The 17960-nt window shown below is 41.4% G+C and overlaps 1 protein-coding gene across 5 annotated transcripts in view; it reads left to right on the top strand.

Moving 5' to 3' along the window:
• Positions 1–8889, top strand: part of ANKS1B (ankyrin repeat and sterile alpha motif domain containing 1B) — a 1079782-nt gene extending 1070893 nt beyond the window's left edge. For 2 of the 5 annotated variants that reach the window (XM_042947477.1, XM_042947473.1), the window contains one exon: positions 8712–8889. In XM_042947477.1, coding sequence (XP_042803411.1) covers positions 8712–8819 — 108 coding nt within the window. In that variant the 3' untranslated portion in view covers positions 8820–8889. Of the gene's footprint in view, positions 1–8692 lie in introns of all 5 variants that reach the window. The other 3 variants (XM_042947476.1, XM_042947472.1, XM_042947474.1) reach the window with 2 other exon arrangements.
• The last annotated feature ends 9071 nt before the right edge of the window (positions 8890–17960 follow it).

Genomic DNA, 17960 nt, shown 5'->3' with positions numbered 1-17960 from the left:
CCCATTTTAAATTGGATTTTTGGTTGTTTTGTGTCGAGTTGTGTAAGTTCTTTATATATTTTGGACACTAACCCCTTATCAGATATGTCATTTGCAAATATCTTTTCCCATTCAGTAGGTTGCCTTTTAATTTTGTGAATTGTTTTCTTTGCTGTGCAGAAGGTTTTTATTTTTATATACCCCCAATAGTATATTTATGCTTTTGTTTCTCTTGCCTCAGGAGACATCTAGAAAAATATTGCTCTGGCTGCTGTCAGAGAATTACTGCCTGTGCTCTCTTCTAGGATTTTTATGGTTTCAGGTCTCACATCTATGTCTTTAATCCATTTTGACTTTATTTTTGTGTATATATAAGAAAGTGGGCCACTTTGATTCTTTTGCATGTAGCTGTCCAGTTTTCCCAGCACCATTTTTTGAAGAGATTCTTTTCCGCATTGCATATTCTTGCTTCCTTTATTGAAGATTAATAGATCATATCATGGGTTTATTTATAGTCTCCCTCTTCTGTTCCACTGATCTATGTATCTCTGTTTGTGCCAGTACCATACTGTTTTGATTACTACAGCTTTGTAGTATACCTTGAAATTTGGGATTGTGATACCTCCAGTTTTGTTCTTTTTCAAGATTGCTTTGGCTATTCAGGGTCTTTTTTGGTTCCATAGAAATTTTAGGATTATTTCTTCTAGTTCTGTGAAAAATGCTGTTGGCATTTTGATAGAGATTGCATTAAATCTACAGATTATTTTAGGCAGTGTAAACTCCCAGTCTGTGAGCATGGAGTACCTTGCCATTTGTTTATGTCATCTTCAATTTCTTTCATTAGTGTTTTATAGTTCAGGGTATAGATCTTTCACCTACTTGGCTAAGTTTATTACTAGGTATTTTATTATTTTTGGTGCAATTTTAAGTGGGGGTGTTTTCTTAATTTACCTTTCTGCTACTTCATTATTAGTGTATAGAAACGCAGTGGTTTTTTGTATATCGATTTTATTAGTTCTAGTAGTTTTTTGGTGGAGCCTTTAGGGTTTTCTATACATGGTATAATGTCATCTGCAAAAAATGAGTTTTACTTCTTCCATACCAACTTGGATGCCTTTCATTTCTCTTTCTTGTCTGATTGCTCTGAGGCTAAGACTTCCAGTACTAGAATAAAAGTGGTGAGAGTGGACATGCTTATCATTCCTCATCTTAGGGTAATAGCTCTGTTTTTCAACATTGAGTATGATGTTAGCTGTGGGTTTTTCATGTATGGCCTTTATTTTGTTGAGGTATATTCCCTCTAAACCCTACATTGTTCAGAGTTTTTATAATGAATATTGATTTTGCACTTTGTTAGATGCTTTTTCTGCATCTGTTGAGATGATCATATGGTTTTTATCCTTTCTCTTGTTGATGTAATGTATCATGTTGATTGATATACAAACATTGAAACATCCTTGCATCCCAGGGAAAAAATACCACTTGATTGTGGTGAGTGATTTTTTTAAATGTATTATTGAATTCAGTTTGCCAATATCTTGTTCTCGACTTTTTTATCAATGTTCATTATATTAGCCTGTAGGTCTCTTTTTTTATAGTGTCTTTTGGTTTTGGGATCAGCATAATGCAGGTTTCAGAGAATGGATTTGGAAACTTTCCTTCCTCTTCTATTCTTCAGAAAGGTTTAAGAAGAATTGGTAACTAATTATTCTTTAAATGTTTGGTAGAATTCACCTGTGAAGGTGTCTGGTACTGGACTTTGTTGGGAGTTTTTTGATTACTGATTCAATTTCATTGGTGGTAATTGGTCTGTTCAAATTTTCTATTTCTTCCTGATTCAGTTTTGGGAGATTATATGTTTCTAGGAATTTATCAATTTCTTCTAGGTTGGCATATAATTTTGTTGGCATATAGTTTTTCATAATATTCTCTTATAATTCTTGTTTATCTCTGTGGTGTCCATTGTTATTTCTCCTCTTTCATTTTTATTTTGAGTCCTCTCTATTTTTTATTTTTGATGTGTCTGGCTAAAGGCTTATCAATTTTCTTGATCTTTTCAAAGAACTAGCTCCTGGTTTTATTGATCTGCTCTGTTGGTGTTTTAATTTTCTATCTCATTTATTTCTGCTCTCTTTATTATTTCCTTGCTGCTACTGGTTTTAGGTTTTGTTCTTCTTTTTCAAGCTCCTTTAGGTGTAAGGTTACATTGTTTAGTTGAAATTTTTCTTGCCTCTTGAGTTAGGTCTGTATTGCTATAAACTTCCCTCTTAGAACAGCTTTTGGTGCATCCCAAAGATTTAGAACCACTGTATTTTCATTTTCATATGTATTTTTTTATTTCCTCTTTGACTTCTTGATTGACCCATTCATTATTTAATACCATGTTATTTAACCTCCACATATTTGTGTTCTTTCCAGACTTTTTTTCTTGTGGTTGATTTCTAGTTTCATAGTGCTGTGGTTGGAGAAGATGCATGGTATGACTTCAGTATTTTTTAATTTGTTGAGACTTATCTTGTGGCCTAATATGATCTATTCTGGAAAATGTTCATGTGCACTTGAAAAGAATGTGTATTCTGCTGTTTTAGGATGGAATGTTCTGTATATATCTGTTAAGTCCATCTAGTAAAACCGTTTCCTTATTGATTTTGTTTGGGTGAACCATCCATTGATGTAAGTGAAGCATTAAAGTCCCCTACTACTATTGTATTACTATCATTATGTCCTTTATGTTTGTTATGAGCTTTTTTGTTTTTGGGTGCTTCCATGTTGGGTGCATAAATATTTACAATTATTATATCTTCTTGTTGGAGTGTTCCCTTTATGATTATATATAGTGTCCTTCTTTGTCTCTTGTTACAGTATATTTTGAAGTCTAATTTGTCTGATATAAGTACTGCCACCTCAGCTTTCTTTTCACTTCCATTTGCATGATAAATGCTTTTCCATCCCTTCCCTTTCAATCTCATGTGTCTTTAGATCTAAAATGAGTCTTTTGTAGGCAGCATATAGATGGGTCTTGCTTTTTTATCCATTCCACCACCCTGTGTCTTTTGATTGGAGCAGTTAGTCCATTTACATTCAAAGTAATTATTGATAGGTATGTACTTATTGCCATTTTGTTACCTGTTGTTTTTGTAGTTCTTCTCTTTTCCTTTCTACTCTTGCTCTCTTGTCTCATGGTTTGCTGGCTTTCTTTAGTGATATACTTAGATTCTTTTCTCTTTATTTTTTGGATATCTATTACCAGCTTTTGATTTGTGGCTACCATAAGGTTTATATATAACATCCTGTGCATATAGCAATCTATATTAAGTAGATGGGTACTTAAGTTTGAACCCATTCTAAAAGCAGTAAAATCTGGGGTGCCTGGGTGGCTCAGTCGGTTAAGCTTCCAACTCTTGATTTTGGCTCAGGTCATGATCTTACGGTTCATGAGATGGAACCCCACATTTTTGGGCTCCATACAGACAGTGCAGAGTCTGGTTGGGATTCTCTCTCTCCCCTTCTCTCTGTCCCTCCCCTGCTCATGCATGTTCTCTCTCAAAATAAATAAACTTTAAAAAATAAAAGAAAATAAAGGTAGGAAATTTTTACTCCTAAAGAAGGAGTAAAATTTTACTTTCTACTCAGAGTCCCCTTTAACATTTCTTATAGGGCTGGTTTAGTGATCATGAATTCCTTTTTTAAAAAAAAAATTTTTTTTTAACATTTATTCATCTTTGAGAGACAGAGACAGAGCATGAGTGGGGAAGGGGCAGAAAGAGGGAGACACAGAATCGGAAGCAGGCTCCAGGCTCTGAGCTGTCAGCACAGAGCCCAACTTGGGGCCTGAACTCACGAACCGCGAGATCATGACCTGAGCCGAAGTTGGATGCTCAACCGACAGAGCCACCCAGGCACCCCGTTATCATGAATTCCTTTAAAAAAAAATTTTTTTTTAACGTTTATTCATCTTTGAGAGACAGAGCATGAGTGGGGAAGGGGCAGAGAGAGGGAGACACAGAATCGGAAGCAGGCTCCAGGCTCCAAGCTTTCGGCACAGAGCCCAACAAGATCATGACCTGAGCTGAAGTCGGATGCTCAACTGACTGAGCCACCCAGGCGCCCCGTGATCATGAATTCCTTTAACTTTTGCTTGTGGGAACTCCTTCTTTCAATTCTGAATGATAGCCTTGCGATTAGAGTACTCTTGGTTGCGGGTTTTTCTTCTTTCAGCACTTTGAATATGTCATGCCACTCCCTTCTGGCCTGAAAAGTTTCTGCTGAAATACCAGCTGATAGCCTTATGGGGCTTCCTTTGTATGTAGCTGTATTCCTTTCTCTTGCTGCTTTAAAAATTCTCTATCACTACTTTTTGCTATTTTAATTACTATGTGTTTTGGTGTGGCCCTCCTTGGGTTTAGTTGGGGGTGCTCTGTGTCTCCTGGATCTAGATTTCTATTTCATTCTCGATATTGGCCAAGCTTTAAGCTATTATTTCTTCCAATAAGTTTTCTGCCCCCTTTTCTCTCTCTCCTCTTCCTGGGATTCCTATAATGCAGTGTTATTACACTGGATGGTCTCACTGAGTTCCCTTAATCTACTCTCATTTTTTATTAAGCTCTTTTCTTTCTCTTGTTCAGCTTGATTGCTTTCCATTACTCTGTCTTCCAGGTCACACATCCATTCTTCTGCTTCCTTTAGTCTGTTTGTTCCCTCTAATGTACTTTTAATTTCTAATTGCGTTCTTCATCTCTCTGATTGGTTTTTTTATGTTGTCTATCTTTGTTGAGGGTCTCAGGTTCTCTACTCTTTTTTTAACTTTTATTTATTTTTCAGAGAGAGAGACAGAGCATGAACAGGGGAGGGGCAGAGAGAGAGAGAAGGAGACACAGAATCTGAAGCAGGCTGCAGGTTCTGAGCAAGCTGTCAGCACAGAGCCTCATGCGGGGCTTGAACCCACAAACTGTGAGATCATGACCTGAGCCGAAGTCGGATGCTCAACCGACTGAGCTTCCCAGGTGCCCCTGAGGTCCTCTACTCTTAAGTCCAGTATCTTTATGACCTTTACTTTAAAGTATTAATCAGGCATATTACTTATCTCCAAGATTTTAGCTATTTTTCTGTAACTTTGTCCTATTAGTTCATTTGGGACCTATTCCTCTGTCTCTTCATTTTGCCTTTGTGTGTCTTGTTTCTATTAGGAAAGTCAGTTATGTCTTCTGCTCTTGAAAGTAGTGACCTTAACAAGAAGAGGTCCTATAGTGCCCTACAGTGTAGTGTCCCCTGTTCACCAGAATCTGGCACTTCTGGGGTGTCTCCTCTCTCTGTTGCATGTGTCTCACTGTTCTGGCTGAGCTGTTTTTGCCTTCAGTCCAGTTGTCTGCTATGGCTCTTTGCCTGCTGTGGGCAGGGTTTGGTCCCCTGTGTTAGGGGGTTAGTCTGGGCTGCCTTGGGCTTAAGTTGGAACAGACCAGGTATTTTCCAGAGCTACAGGAGCACCACACTGCAAGGCACTCTGTGTTGTCTCCTGAGAAGTTTTTGTTGGGGGATGGGGCCTATAGTCAGACTAAATATTCCTAGCACACTCCTGGGGCCACAGACTGCTGTGTGTGGTTTTCTTCCCCTCTCCCCAGGGCAGGAGTTGCTTTGGGGTGGTGCTGACCCCTGTCAGGGCTGCTTGCATACTGCCATGCTTGTGGCATTGTTTTGGATGCACTCAACAAGGCCAGGTTGGGAGGTGGGTCTACAGGAGGCTATGGGGCAGGGCATGCTGTTAGCAAGCTAGGTAGAGTGCTGCACTGGTTCACACGGGTATACCTGTATGTAGGCTGGGGGTTGGGGGAAGGAAATGGTGCCTGCCAGTTCGTTTGTTCTTAGAGAAGTCTCCCAAAGATCTCTGCGCCTCTAGCACATGCTCAGAGATTAGTTAATAAATCTCCCTCCCTTCTGTATACTACAGGCATTTTTCAAACTGCTGCTTCTATGCTGTATCTTGGTGGGGCTATTTGTTATGCTGTCTCTTTAAGGGCAGAGACTTAGTTTCCTATCAGTCTCCGGTTCACTGATTTTCAAAGTTCAAGGTGTGTTAAGCCCCTCTGGTTTTCAAACCCAGATGTTATGGGAATTCATCTTCCCCAGGGCAGGTGCCCTGTGCCTGGGTGCCTGGTGTAGGATCTGCTCCTCTCCCCTCTGGGCCCACAGCATCCCTCCCTCAGGTACCACAGGCCCATTTGGCTTCCAACTGCATCTCTGCCTTTCCTCCCTTCTTCAGTGTGGCCTCTTTCCTATGTTTAGCCGTGAAAAGTCTGTTCTGCCAGTCTATAGATCATTTTCCGGGTTATTTACACTGATGTGGGTATTATCTAGGTGTATCCATGGGATGAGTTGAGCCTAGGATTCTCCTCGGCCACCATCTTCCCTGGAAGTCCCCGGAATAAAATTCTTGATTTTCCCCTTAAAGCTGTTTACACTCTCAATCTTTCCCAGCTCGGTAAATGGCATAACCATTTACCATATTGTTTAAGCCATAAATCCAGAGATCATCCTTAATTCCTGTCTTCCTCTCACCACCATGTACAACCATGAGCAGGTTCCATCCACTCAACCCTTAACACATAGATCTGTCCACTCCTATTTCCTCACTCTTCTCATCCAGGCTACCACCACTGCTCTCCAGAACTACTGCAGTACATGTCCTAACAGTCTCTCTTCTCCATGCAACCAGAGTGATCCTAAAAAACATATCAGATCATGGCACCACTGCCCCAAGTTCCAAAAGCTAATTCCCACCACACTTCTCTATGATGCTCAGGCCTTCCTATTCCTCAAACAGACCAAAGCTCACTCCTACCCAAGACCTTTGTGCTACCTGTTCCTTCCACCTGGCATAGTATCCCCCATATTTTCTGCACAACTGACTCCCACTTGTCATTCAGGTCTCCACTACATGAAGCTTTTCCTGGGCCGCCCAATCTGAGGTAGATGCCCAGGCACACTCAAGCATATACCCGCTTTTAATTCTGTGTAGTATTTATTGACGGAGATTTGTTCATAATCTATCTTCCCCCACAGAACTGTAAGTTAAATGTCCAGTTTTCAGAATATTTTTTGGATTATCTCTTAGACTGTTGTAATTCATTCTCACATGGGCTGGATAAATCTGTTCAAGGCAGGTGCCTCCATCAGACTTAACTCTGGTCCCCAAAGACTTCTTCCGAGAGAGCACAACTGGGATGGATGCCATGGGGGCTCATAGAATATGCATCTAAAACCCTTCACTGAGAAATGATGAAAATATACAGTGAATAATACTGATGTTCTTTAACTGCCTCAGCATCCCATCCCCCTCAGCTGGTGTCCATGTTCCATCTCCCTCAGGTCTATTTGTTTATTACTCAAAAATATTCCATGATTCCTAAGAACATGTGAAGTCCTCCCCACAGCTTTGTGGAGATACAATCAAATCATGCTAGAAGGTAGCCAAAGGGCATGGATCCCACAGCCTTCCAGCAGGCACGAAAGTTCACAGTGCAAGAGAAATGAGGCCTTCCCAGGCTACCTTGCTCCAGCACTCCTGAGCCGAACACATAGCCAGGGCCAGGGCAGATGTGGAAAAGATGAGGCAGCAATGTGGGGAAGAACTCCCTGCGAAAGCCCCGCCTGAGAGCTCACAGCTCAAGCCTTACCCACGAGTGGCCTTTTTTGACTTTGTATGCACAGGGGCTAAAATGGTTTTAACTGTTCTACAGCTCAGCTCAGTTTGGTTCAAGGCTCAGCCTAACTTGGCCCTGCTTACCTATTTACCCTCCTGTCTCCCACTCTGCAAACTGCAAGCTCTCAACCAGCTCTTTCTCCTTGCCTCAGGGGCTTTGCACATGCTATTCCCCCTCTCCCTGCCCCCTTGCCAGGCAAACTCTTGCTCATCCTCCAGCTGTTCAGATATTACCTCATTATTTTATAATATCCAATAAGTATGTATTGTGTGCCCACTATTATTTACTGGGTTGCCAGGAGCTTTTCTAAGTTCGGGGGAAACAGTGACAAAACAAAATCCTACACTGCAGTGTAGGATGAACTAATAAACATGAGATAATGTAAGTGGCACAAGGATTATAAAGAAAAGAGCAGAAGAAGAGAGCAGAAAAGTTAGGATGCTATTTTATATGGGGTGAACAGGTGAGGAGGTGGTGTTCGAGCTGCAACCTGAATGACATTAGGGTATAAGACATGCAGGTGTCTGGAGAAAGGCATTCCTGCAGAGCAGATGATGTGAGTAGAGGCCCTGGGTGTAGGCTTGGCATGCAGGGAGAAGCAAAGCCAGAGTGGCTGGGCTTCACCTGAAGGACTTAGGGTTTACTTTGTGATGGAAACCACTGTAGGCTTGAGAGGTGGGGAGTGACATAACCTGGTTCACCTCTTCCAGGAAGTCCCCTGGCTCCTTGACCACAGAGCACCCTCTCTTCCTCCTTCCCCCTTCTCAGTACTGAAGTGCAGAATTCTGTGTTTGCTCTCCATCTGTGTGCCTTCAAGAGCAAGGGCTGTCATTCACCATCCACCCCTTGAGTGCCTTGCATATAGTCCTTATACAATAAATGTGTATTAAAAGGACAAACATAAGATTCTCATGTATCAATATCCCTGCAGTCCTGTCAGAGCATAGCATTGGTTTCCAAAAAGTTTTAAGAAGCATGTTTGCACCCGAGTACAGGTACCGTATAACAGGCATCAGCCTTTCTGTTTTAAAGCAGATCGACCCCTCTGAACAAAAGACTCTGGCCAATCTGCCGTGGATTGTGGAGCCAGGACAAGAAGCCAAGAGAGGAATTAATACCAAGTATGAAACCACAATTTTCTGATACTCACCATCCTCCTGTCCTCGCGGTGCCTTGCACGCTGAGCAGTCCTGGAGCAGGCTTCCCTTCGCGCCTCCGTTTCCACCCAGCCCAGGAGGAAGACTGCTCTGTTTGTGTGGCCTTGTCACGGGCGAAAGGCCGCTGGCCATTCCTGGGGATGTTCTTTCTGCACCAGTAACAGAAAGTGTGCAACCAAGACTTTCCAGCCGTAACCCCTGAGAGGCACGAGTTGAGGTTTTTTGCTGACTCTCCCGACTCCCCTCCCTGCCACCACCCAAGGTATTTCTAATGACTCTGCCCCCAACACTGCTTTGCTGAATTTGGGGATAATACCTTTAAAAAAAAAAGTACAGGGGATCTCTAATACTGCCTAAAAGTATAAACATCTTGGATTTTTCAGTCAGCAGTTTTAAAGGTAGAATCAGAACAGAACTACCCCCATAAAACACCTGTAAAATCATATCACTGAGCATCATTTCATGCATAAGGACAAAAACCACCCCCATGATTGCCAGGAAATCCTGTTTCCCAATTTCTATATTTGTGGATTTTATATGTAATAAACCATGTCAGATAAAGAAAAACTTTACATCTATGGATTGATTCAAAATTTAAGAATGATTCAAAACAGGAATTTATTATGCACAGAAAAATGTGTCTTGTATTAAATATTTTTATTAAAAGAATGTTTCATTAATGCACTGATAAGAAAAGTAGGTTAGTTGTGAGGGATGTTTCTGGTTTCATTTCAAATGACTAAATTTTTACTGCTACCACTGAGAGGACTGGCTTGGGTGTGGCAAAGTACTGATGACGCTCCCCAGAGCAGGAGATTAGGGCAAGCAGACTGGCATCCAACCGAAAGTGCTGATGCAGCCATAAGCTGCAAAGATTGTTTTTTTTTTTTTTTAACCTTCACAGTGTTTTAAAGAAAACGTTAAAAAAAAAAAAATCTAGGGCTCCTGCTGTCAAGATTTCTGTCATGGAAACCTTGTTTGAGAAAGGTGTTAATAAAATTCTATTGCAAAAATTTTTCTAGAAAAAGTACAAAAAAAAAAAAAAGAGAGATTCCAAAGTAATAAAACTCTTTTCTTGAAATAAATGTTTGCTTACTATTTGATTAAATAAAATTTACTTACATTTCTTTAAGGTATTTTAATTTTTTTAATGTCTCTGTGGAGTATTTGTATGATACCATAATGTATATTTATGTAGAATCAAATTATATAAACAGTACCAATATCATTATAGAAAAAAATAACATTTTAACGTATATTGTTCTAACTGATCATATTGTGAATCATTTTGAAGTTCATTATAGCGATACTGATAAATTGTGGGATTGTCTTAATGTTTTTTTTATTAACCAATTATTATTTTAAACTTGAGGCTTATCAGTTATTCATCAGTTGGTGAGTTTTAAAGAAGGATAACTAAATTTTGTTTCAAACTGACAAATGTATATGGATTTAGTTCAGTGTTGAAGAATTTTAACACAATATTAAATTACTTGACCTGAACAGTTCCTTGTATATATTTTGCCTATTCACTGTTGATATGTATGTAGTAAATGGAGAATAAAATAACACTGAAATATGGTACCAAAAGGTAATTGTATAGGAGCAAAGTAAATAGTAGCTTTGCTGAAACAGAAACCTGTGTAAATATGCTTGGGCTTCCAGTTATAAATTTTGTAATTTTTGTCATTATTTATATCCTATTAAAAAAAAAAAAAGCACACAAAATAAAACAAATTGTACAGCCACCGGTGCTTGGCATCGTTCTGTGAGCACCTTCCCACTTCCATTTAGAATCAAAACCAAAGGCCTAGTCTCCTCAGCATCCATACTAAAGGTATTTTTTAATTGGCCAAATTGAGAAAACTTGCTCATTTCTAAGTTGAACCAGTCTGATAAGGATACTTTCACCTTTAAAGCTTAGATTTCAGCCAAAACAATCCCCATTGCCTTTAAATATTAAAGTAGGCTATAAAGAGGAATCGCCAAACAAATTTCTGAAAGAGCAAGGGCCACCCAAGTAGATTGCTTGTCTCAGACAATGCAGATAGCACGTTTGGAAAAAATCTACATGTTTATCTCTGTCAGCCCGGGGTACCATAACAAAATACCACAGACTGTGTGGCTAAACAACAAACTTATTTTTCACATTGCTGGAGGCTGGAAAGTCCAAGATCAAGGTGCCAACAGATAGGTTTCACTCCGAAAGCTCTTCTCTTGGTTTGTAGGCATCTGCCATCTTATTATATGGTCACATGACCTCCTTTTTTTATGTGTGCAGAGAGTGGGGGAGCAGCAAGCTCTCTGGTGTCTACCCTTATAAAGGCACCAATCCCATCCTTGAGGGCCCCACCATCATGACTCCATCTAACCTAATTATCTCCCAAAGGTCCATCTCCTAATACCATCACACTGGAGGATTAGGGCTTCAACATAAGAATTTTGAGAGGACAAAACATTCCATACACTTCATCCATCCTTCCATTTTCCTAAAACATACGTGCCAGCTGCAAGTCAAGTGATATAAGGCCACGCTAGAGAAACTGGAAAGATCAAAGATTCACATTCCATATCCTATGACTTTCAGGAGATCTCCCCTGCACTGCTGGATCTGTTACTCTGAAACACTAAAACAATCTTGGGGTGCTACAAGCCTGCCGTGCTTGTAGCAGATGCATGCACAGGGCTTTGAAAACGCTAGAAACAATCTGAGATGGGGTAACATTCAGAGAGGCAGAAAGGACAGGTTTCCTGAAGAAAGATTTGGGCTGGGGTTTTGGATGGTAATGCTTCAGGGTGCCTAGGTGGCTCAGTCAGTTAAGCGTCCAACTTTGGCTCAGATCATGATATCATGGTTCGCGGGTTCGAGCCCCACACTGGGCTCTCTACTGATAGCTCAGAGTCTGTGGCCTGCTTCAGACTCTGTGTCTCCCCCTCTTTCTGCCCCTCCCCCTCCCTCTCTCCCTCTCCCTCTCAATAATAAACATTAAAACAATTTTTTTAGATGGTAATGCTTCAACTGGGCTAGTTTGCACTCCCCCCCCCCTCCTTTTTTTTTTTTTTAAATCTTTGCTAACTACCAGGTCAGCAGTCCTCCTCTCTCTGTGGATCAAATGCTTATTTGTATCCATTACGGTCCCAGCATGAAGCAGATGGCACACTCCAATTGGGATTATTTTAGAGTTTAATAAATAGAATACTTACATAGGTGTTGGCAGCATGTAGGGAAACAGACGGGTGAACAGTGTCCCTGGGCTGGTAATTGCCTAAGGGAGAATGGGAAGGGAGAAGGCTGTGTGGAGGAGGCTGCCAGACAGGCTGAGGGACATGGCCAGCTGTGGTGGCCCTCTAAGAGGGAGCCAGGAATTAAAACACCCTGATCTCATTCTCCACCCTGCATTACCTGAACCCAGAAGCCCAGGACAAGGAGCCCACTGATATGGTCTACACAGGGCAGGGAAGAGGGAGGAGAGCTCTAAGGGGCAAACAGAAGAGTGCTCACATAATGAAGAAAGGATTTGCAGCTAATTTCTTGAAGGAGAAGTCTGACACATCACTAACTGCAGTATCCATAGGGGATAGGGATCCCTTCCAAAAAAGGACTTAAATAACTCATTTTTTTCTTAAATTATATTCTATGATAAATTTGGGTGAATGAACCCTATAAAAATTATGCCTAGTTAATCCATTAATAAGTTATGGCAGTGATTCTTCTCAAGATATACCAGATTTTCTGTTGGACTAGTTAGGAATATTCCTGGTGCATATAATGCTTGGATACAATGGGGCAGAAAACAGTCTTAGATAACGAACACATGGCCAAAATCTCAAAAATAAAAATTCACAATTGGACCCCAAGTAACTGCTCCTAAACTACTTCTGGAAAGAAATGAAAATCTGATAAGTGGGCTAGCCTCCAGAGTTCATTCTTCTCCCACAGAATTGGAATATAATAACCATGTTCAAAAGTCTATATGGAATAAAGCCTTTTTAAGACATTAAGTTTTTTAGTTCTTTTTATATAAGGTATTCACTGAGTAGGTTTCCTATGAAAATTAAGAGATCAGACAGTTAGAACACATTTTCTTAAACTATAATTGGAGAACCAGCCAACATAGGCCAGCAGAGTCTACCTGCACCAATGCTCCATCAGGCTGGGCCCCTACTCCATTCCTGTCTCCCCCAATGCCCAGCACACCCCACACTCATTTGCAGCTATCTGTGCCCCAGCTTCCCCCAGAAACCAGCTCCAAAGCAGGCAGAGATTCTCCTTAGGCCTGTTGCCCAATCACTATCCTGCATACTGTGAAATTCCATTAGTATCCAAGAGACAGGACTTATTTTTGTGGTGGTATTAACCCTAAGAATTTGGTGCGGACCTGGGAATGCCAGTTCTACTGTTTCCTCTCTGCATCCCAGGCCAATCTACTTACTGAGAACTTGCTCTGTTAAGCATGGCACCATTTTACTTAGAATTGCTAATGCAAAGATGATCATTCCTGACCCAACATACTGTACTCTGTATAATTCATAAAGAATCAGAACTATAAATTATTTATCATCAAAATAGCTTTTGTTTTACTTCCCAAAACCCCAAAGAACTGTTTGTAAAAGCTACACGAGCATTTAACTTTCCAAGTTAATGACCAAGGACATAAAGACTTTACATCAGACTGAAACAGAGACTCTCCATTTAACAGCTGCAGTAGGGTCACCCCAGCTGAAGGTGGCAGCCATAGCAGCTGAGGTTTTCTCAGGGGTTCAGACAACTGAGGAGCACATGTGTCGCAAAACAGACTTCACAAGCACAATGGAATTAATGCACATCTTCCGAGTCCTGCCATTTAGGAAACCTCTAAGTTATGTCTCAGAGGACGTAATGTAAAAGCCGAGCTGGAGTCATTCTTACTCGTGACATGGTAATAAAAGCCATTCAAAAAGCCATTCAAAAGCAATCCATATTCAATACTCAATTTAATTGTCCCCTGGATGTCTCAGTGCCTCAATCAAGCATCCCAACAGCTGCTCCCTGAGCAGCCTGCAGCTCTCCCTCTTACTGCCTCTCCTCAATAAGACATGTGAGAAGGGAAGTCAAGATGCCTCCAAGAAGCAACATCAGCTGTTTTCTGGCATTTGAGAGGTTGATTTCTCTCCAATTCTCAAAAGTGCATGCTAAGTTTTCTGAGAAAAAAAAAACAAAAACAAAAACCCCAATGTGTTGAGTCAAGGGAGATTGGGAAAGGAGAAAGGCACAGAAAATTCAGGAATACCATTTTAACAGGCCATTCCTCGGGTGTGTGCCTGGGTAGGGAGGTGGAAGGTTGCAAACTCAGCTGCCTTCAGGGCCACACAGGTGACATGAGTGAAGGGGGCATTGTGGTGATCCACAGAACACCTGCCTCATCTCAGAGGGCAGCTGCTACTTACTTTCAGTGGATCGTTGCCAGGCAGAAATGACCCTGGGTCAAAAGATTTTCTAAGAAATCAGGATTTATGCAAAATCACCAGGTTTTCAAATGGTGGCAACAAATTCAGGATTATAAAAAATACATGTGGGCCAAATACAACTCATCTGTGGGCTGGGCGTGATCCATGCCTCACTTCTTTGTGACTTTCTGAGATTCCATCAGGTTTCAACAGCCTCACAGCTAGATGTCCAGTTACTTATCAGAGGAGGAACAGTGTGTTTGTGGCTAGAGTGAGGGGGTGGAGGAGGCAGAGACACAGAATCACTGACATTTGTTGAACTACTCTTATACACCAGGTTGGTTTATTCAGTAGCAGGAACTGAATTCAGGGACTAGTAGCAAAAACCAGAAATAACAGGCTCTTAAAACATGGAAAGGTTGAATTTTTTTTCTCTGTAGCTTGAATTTCAGATACAGTACAGGGCTGGGATGGCTGGAATGGTAGCTCCACAAGCTACTTCTACATTCCTACTGTATCAATCCTTAGCATATGGCATCCATCTGGAAGGTCACCTCATGATCACAAAATGGCTGCCGGAGGATCATCTAGCACATCCACGTTCCAGACAGTAAAAAGAATGGTAAGGACCAAAATTCTCTTCCCTCCCAACTGAGTAAGGCAATCTTTTAAGAGCTTTCCTGGAAGCTTCACCCCACAGCTTCTAATTACATCTCATTGGCCACCCCTACAAAGGCAGCTGGAAAATGTAGCTGTTGATTTTAGCTAAGCACATTGCAGCTCCCAACAATCCAGGAGTTGTTAGTGAGGAAAAGGGAGAGACTGGGTATGAGGATGGCCACCAACAGTGCCTGCCATGATGGGAATCATCACATCCCTAGTTAAAAAGTGAAAGCAAGCACACAGAGGTGAGACATCTGGACAGAGAAAGCCATGACTAGAGAAGGAATTGATGGTAATAACCCTGTAAGAGTTGCTCTATAAATTAGCCATCAAATCCAAGTAGGAAATATCCTCACATCTGTGTTAATATAATATGCACACCAAACGTCTGTGCTGCCCAGCAACACGCCTGAGAATGTCATGGCAGAGCAGGTGTGAAGGAACACACCATAAGCAGCCATCACAAGTGCAGTGGCAGTTGGACAGGAGTAGAACTAGCAATGGCCTGGTCATCAAAGTTCTCAACCTCCACTGCACTCTGGAATACTGCACTGGGGAATTTTAAGACAATACGGACGCCTGGGTCCCATCTCCAGAGATTCCGAATTAATTGGCCTGGTTAGATAAAGTCCAGGTTTGAGGAAGTTTTTAAGTTTCCCAGGTAATTCTAGGTGCAACAAGTATAAGAAGCTTCACTCCTGGATGGATGAGGCCCTCCTGATCCCCTGAGATGTTGGGCAATCCATGTAAGTCTCCACACCAGAGGCTCCCTAGGAAATAGGTCCTTGAGACAATTAAAACATTTGCTGAAGGTCACACAGCTAGGAGGTTATTACAGTCAGGATTTGAATTTGGATACACTTGACAGCCAAAGCCAGAGTTCTACCACACGCCCAAGCACCAGCCCAAGCAACAAGCCCAAGGTCTTCCCATTCTCATTCCCAATCCTCTATCACTCACGGGTGCATGCATATCCAAAGAGAAGAAAGTTTGAGACAACTCAGAAGAAAGCAGATGACAGCTTTCCTGCTGAGCAAAGTCTGTCTCCTGGGTGCTAATAGCCAAGAAGACAGATCTACCATGAGGTAGAAAAGGATTCCTAGAGAAAGCAAAAGTCATAGGGTCCCACCTTGTAAACCATGGAAATGTGGGCAGCAAAGGAATGGTGTTTTGTAGCTGAGACCGAAGATGATAATGCCATTGAGACCTATGTCAGGTGCTTGACATATTTTTCAAGCTTCACAAAAAACTCTGTAATTAAGTGTTGTGGTCCCTATTTTACAAATAAGGAAACAGACTCTGAGAGGCTATACCTTTTCAGATGAAAGGAAAAGGAGAAAAGGAAATGAAATTAAGGTGACAGGCACATGGATGCACTAGCTCCAGGGCTGCCACTAATTTGAAATGAACACCTTAAGAGTTCCAATGTAGAAACAGGCATCTCCAGGGAACAGATCATGGTAGGGCTGCCACCTTCCCTGCTCAATGTCGGAATCATCTGAAAATTGAGACCAGGTTGGGTAGTGGCCAAGTGCCGACAAATCCAAAGCATTCCCCAACCTCTGCCATGCATTTGGCTGTCAAATTCTTTTCAGAGAACAATCTCTATTGACATAGAGATGGGTTAACCAGAATACCAAAAGTAGAAGGTCCTCAAGTACAGGGACCACCTCTGACAGCTCAGGACCTAGGATCAGTCACAATGCATGACGTGAATGGGTGAAATGAATAATGAATTAAGTGCATAATTGAAATGACGTTCCTGGATCCTCTCACCCAGGAGCTTTGGTGAGGAGGCCAACTACATGGACCAAAACCCTAGCTCTACCACTTTGCTGTGGCTGTTTCCACATCTAGACAACAGAAATAATACCTTACAGCCTTGTTGTGAGGATTCAATTAAATAATATGTATAAAGTGCCTGGCATAGGGCCTGACACAATAAAATGCTGGTAAAAAAATAAATAAAAGCTCCTCCCTGTTTCCTTGAAAAAAAAAGGATTTATTAGTTCTCAGAAAGTTATTTGACAGAATGGGGCAAATCAACACAAGGTGAAAGGTTTAGAATCACTACTAATTGAAGATGAATCAGAGATGAGAAACACAGATCTCTCAAATCTTCCCCAGCTGCTGAAACCTAAACCTTGACCCCTAGGACTGGTGTTCATCTGCCATAAACCCAGGAGGATTCCACTTTCAACTGAAACCGCCACTCCACTTGTAGCCCAGTGGGTCTGGGTCTCTCTATAAAGAAAAGAAAATCAGATTTGGACTGTGGCCCTGGCTTTGTCGCTGATTAACTGCCTGGGGTGTAGTTCTTCCTCTATAAGCTAGGACTGCACCGTCTGCAAATCCACTCAAAGTACTGTGAAGATAAAATAACAGCTGGGCAGTCCCCTGAGTGGGGACAAAATGGAGATTTGAATGGATGGTGAGAATCTTTGCTCCAACTCACAACAGCCACCCTGTACTAAGCAGGAGGCTTCATTCAGCTGTGGGTGCTTTCCAGTTTGATCAGCTGCTCGGAACCACCAGATCCAAACCTGGGCCTGGCATTCTCTAGTTATTCTTGCCCTGGGTGATGGGAAATTACAGAGGTAGATTTCTGTTTTAATTTCTGTGATAAGCAGTATTCCCAGTTCTGAAGGCCTGACCTCATAAATGAATTTACAGTGAACACCAGCAGCTCATTTTCCTGAATCATAATTGAAATGAAAACTTCCCAAGTTTTGGTCTTCTTACATCATCTGACTTAGAAGTAATACACTATTGATGCCAAATGACTTCAAAGGCCTGGTCTCTGATGAGTCCCACGTTTGATGCATATTTTTTTTTTTTGCCCCTTCCCTATGAATATACACAACTACACAATAATTCTGTGGTTGTAATTCTATGGTTATACTCATAGCCCCATAGCAGTTGATATTCTAATTCCGGCATTTAAATAACTGTATAGTATCTCCATGGTCTTAAGGGCAGGGGTTATGAGCAAGGAAATCTATTCAAGTGACAATCTTCAGAGACCAAGAATTATTCG

Source organism: Panthera leo, chromosome B4 (assembly GCF_018350215.1).
Source record: "Panthera leo isolate Ple1 chromosome B4, P.leo_Ple1_pat1.1, whole genome shotgun sequence".
In the NCBI taxonomy this organism is placed as follows: domain Eukaryota; kingdom Metazoa; phylum Chordata; class Mammalia; order Carnivora; family Felidae; genus Panthera; species Panthera leo.
The sequence above is the reverse complement of the archived record's forward strand: the minus strand, read 5'-3'. Positions and strand labels throughout refer to the sequence as shown.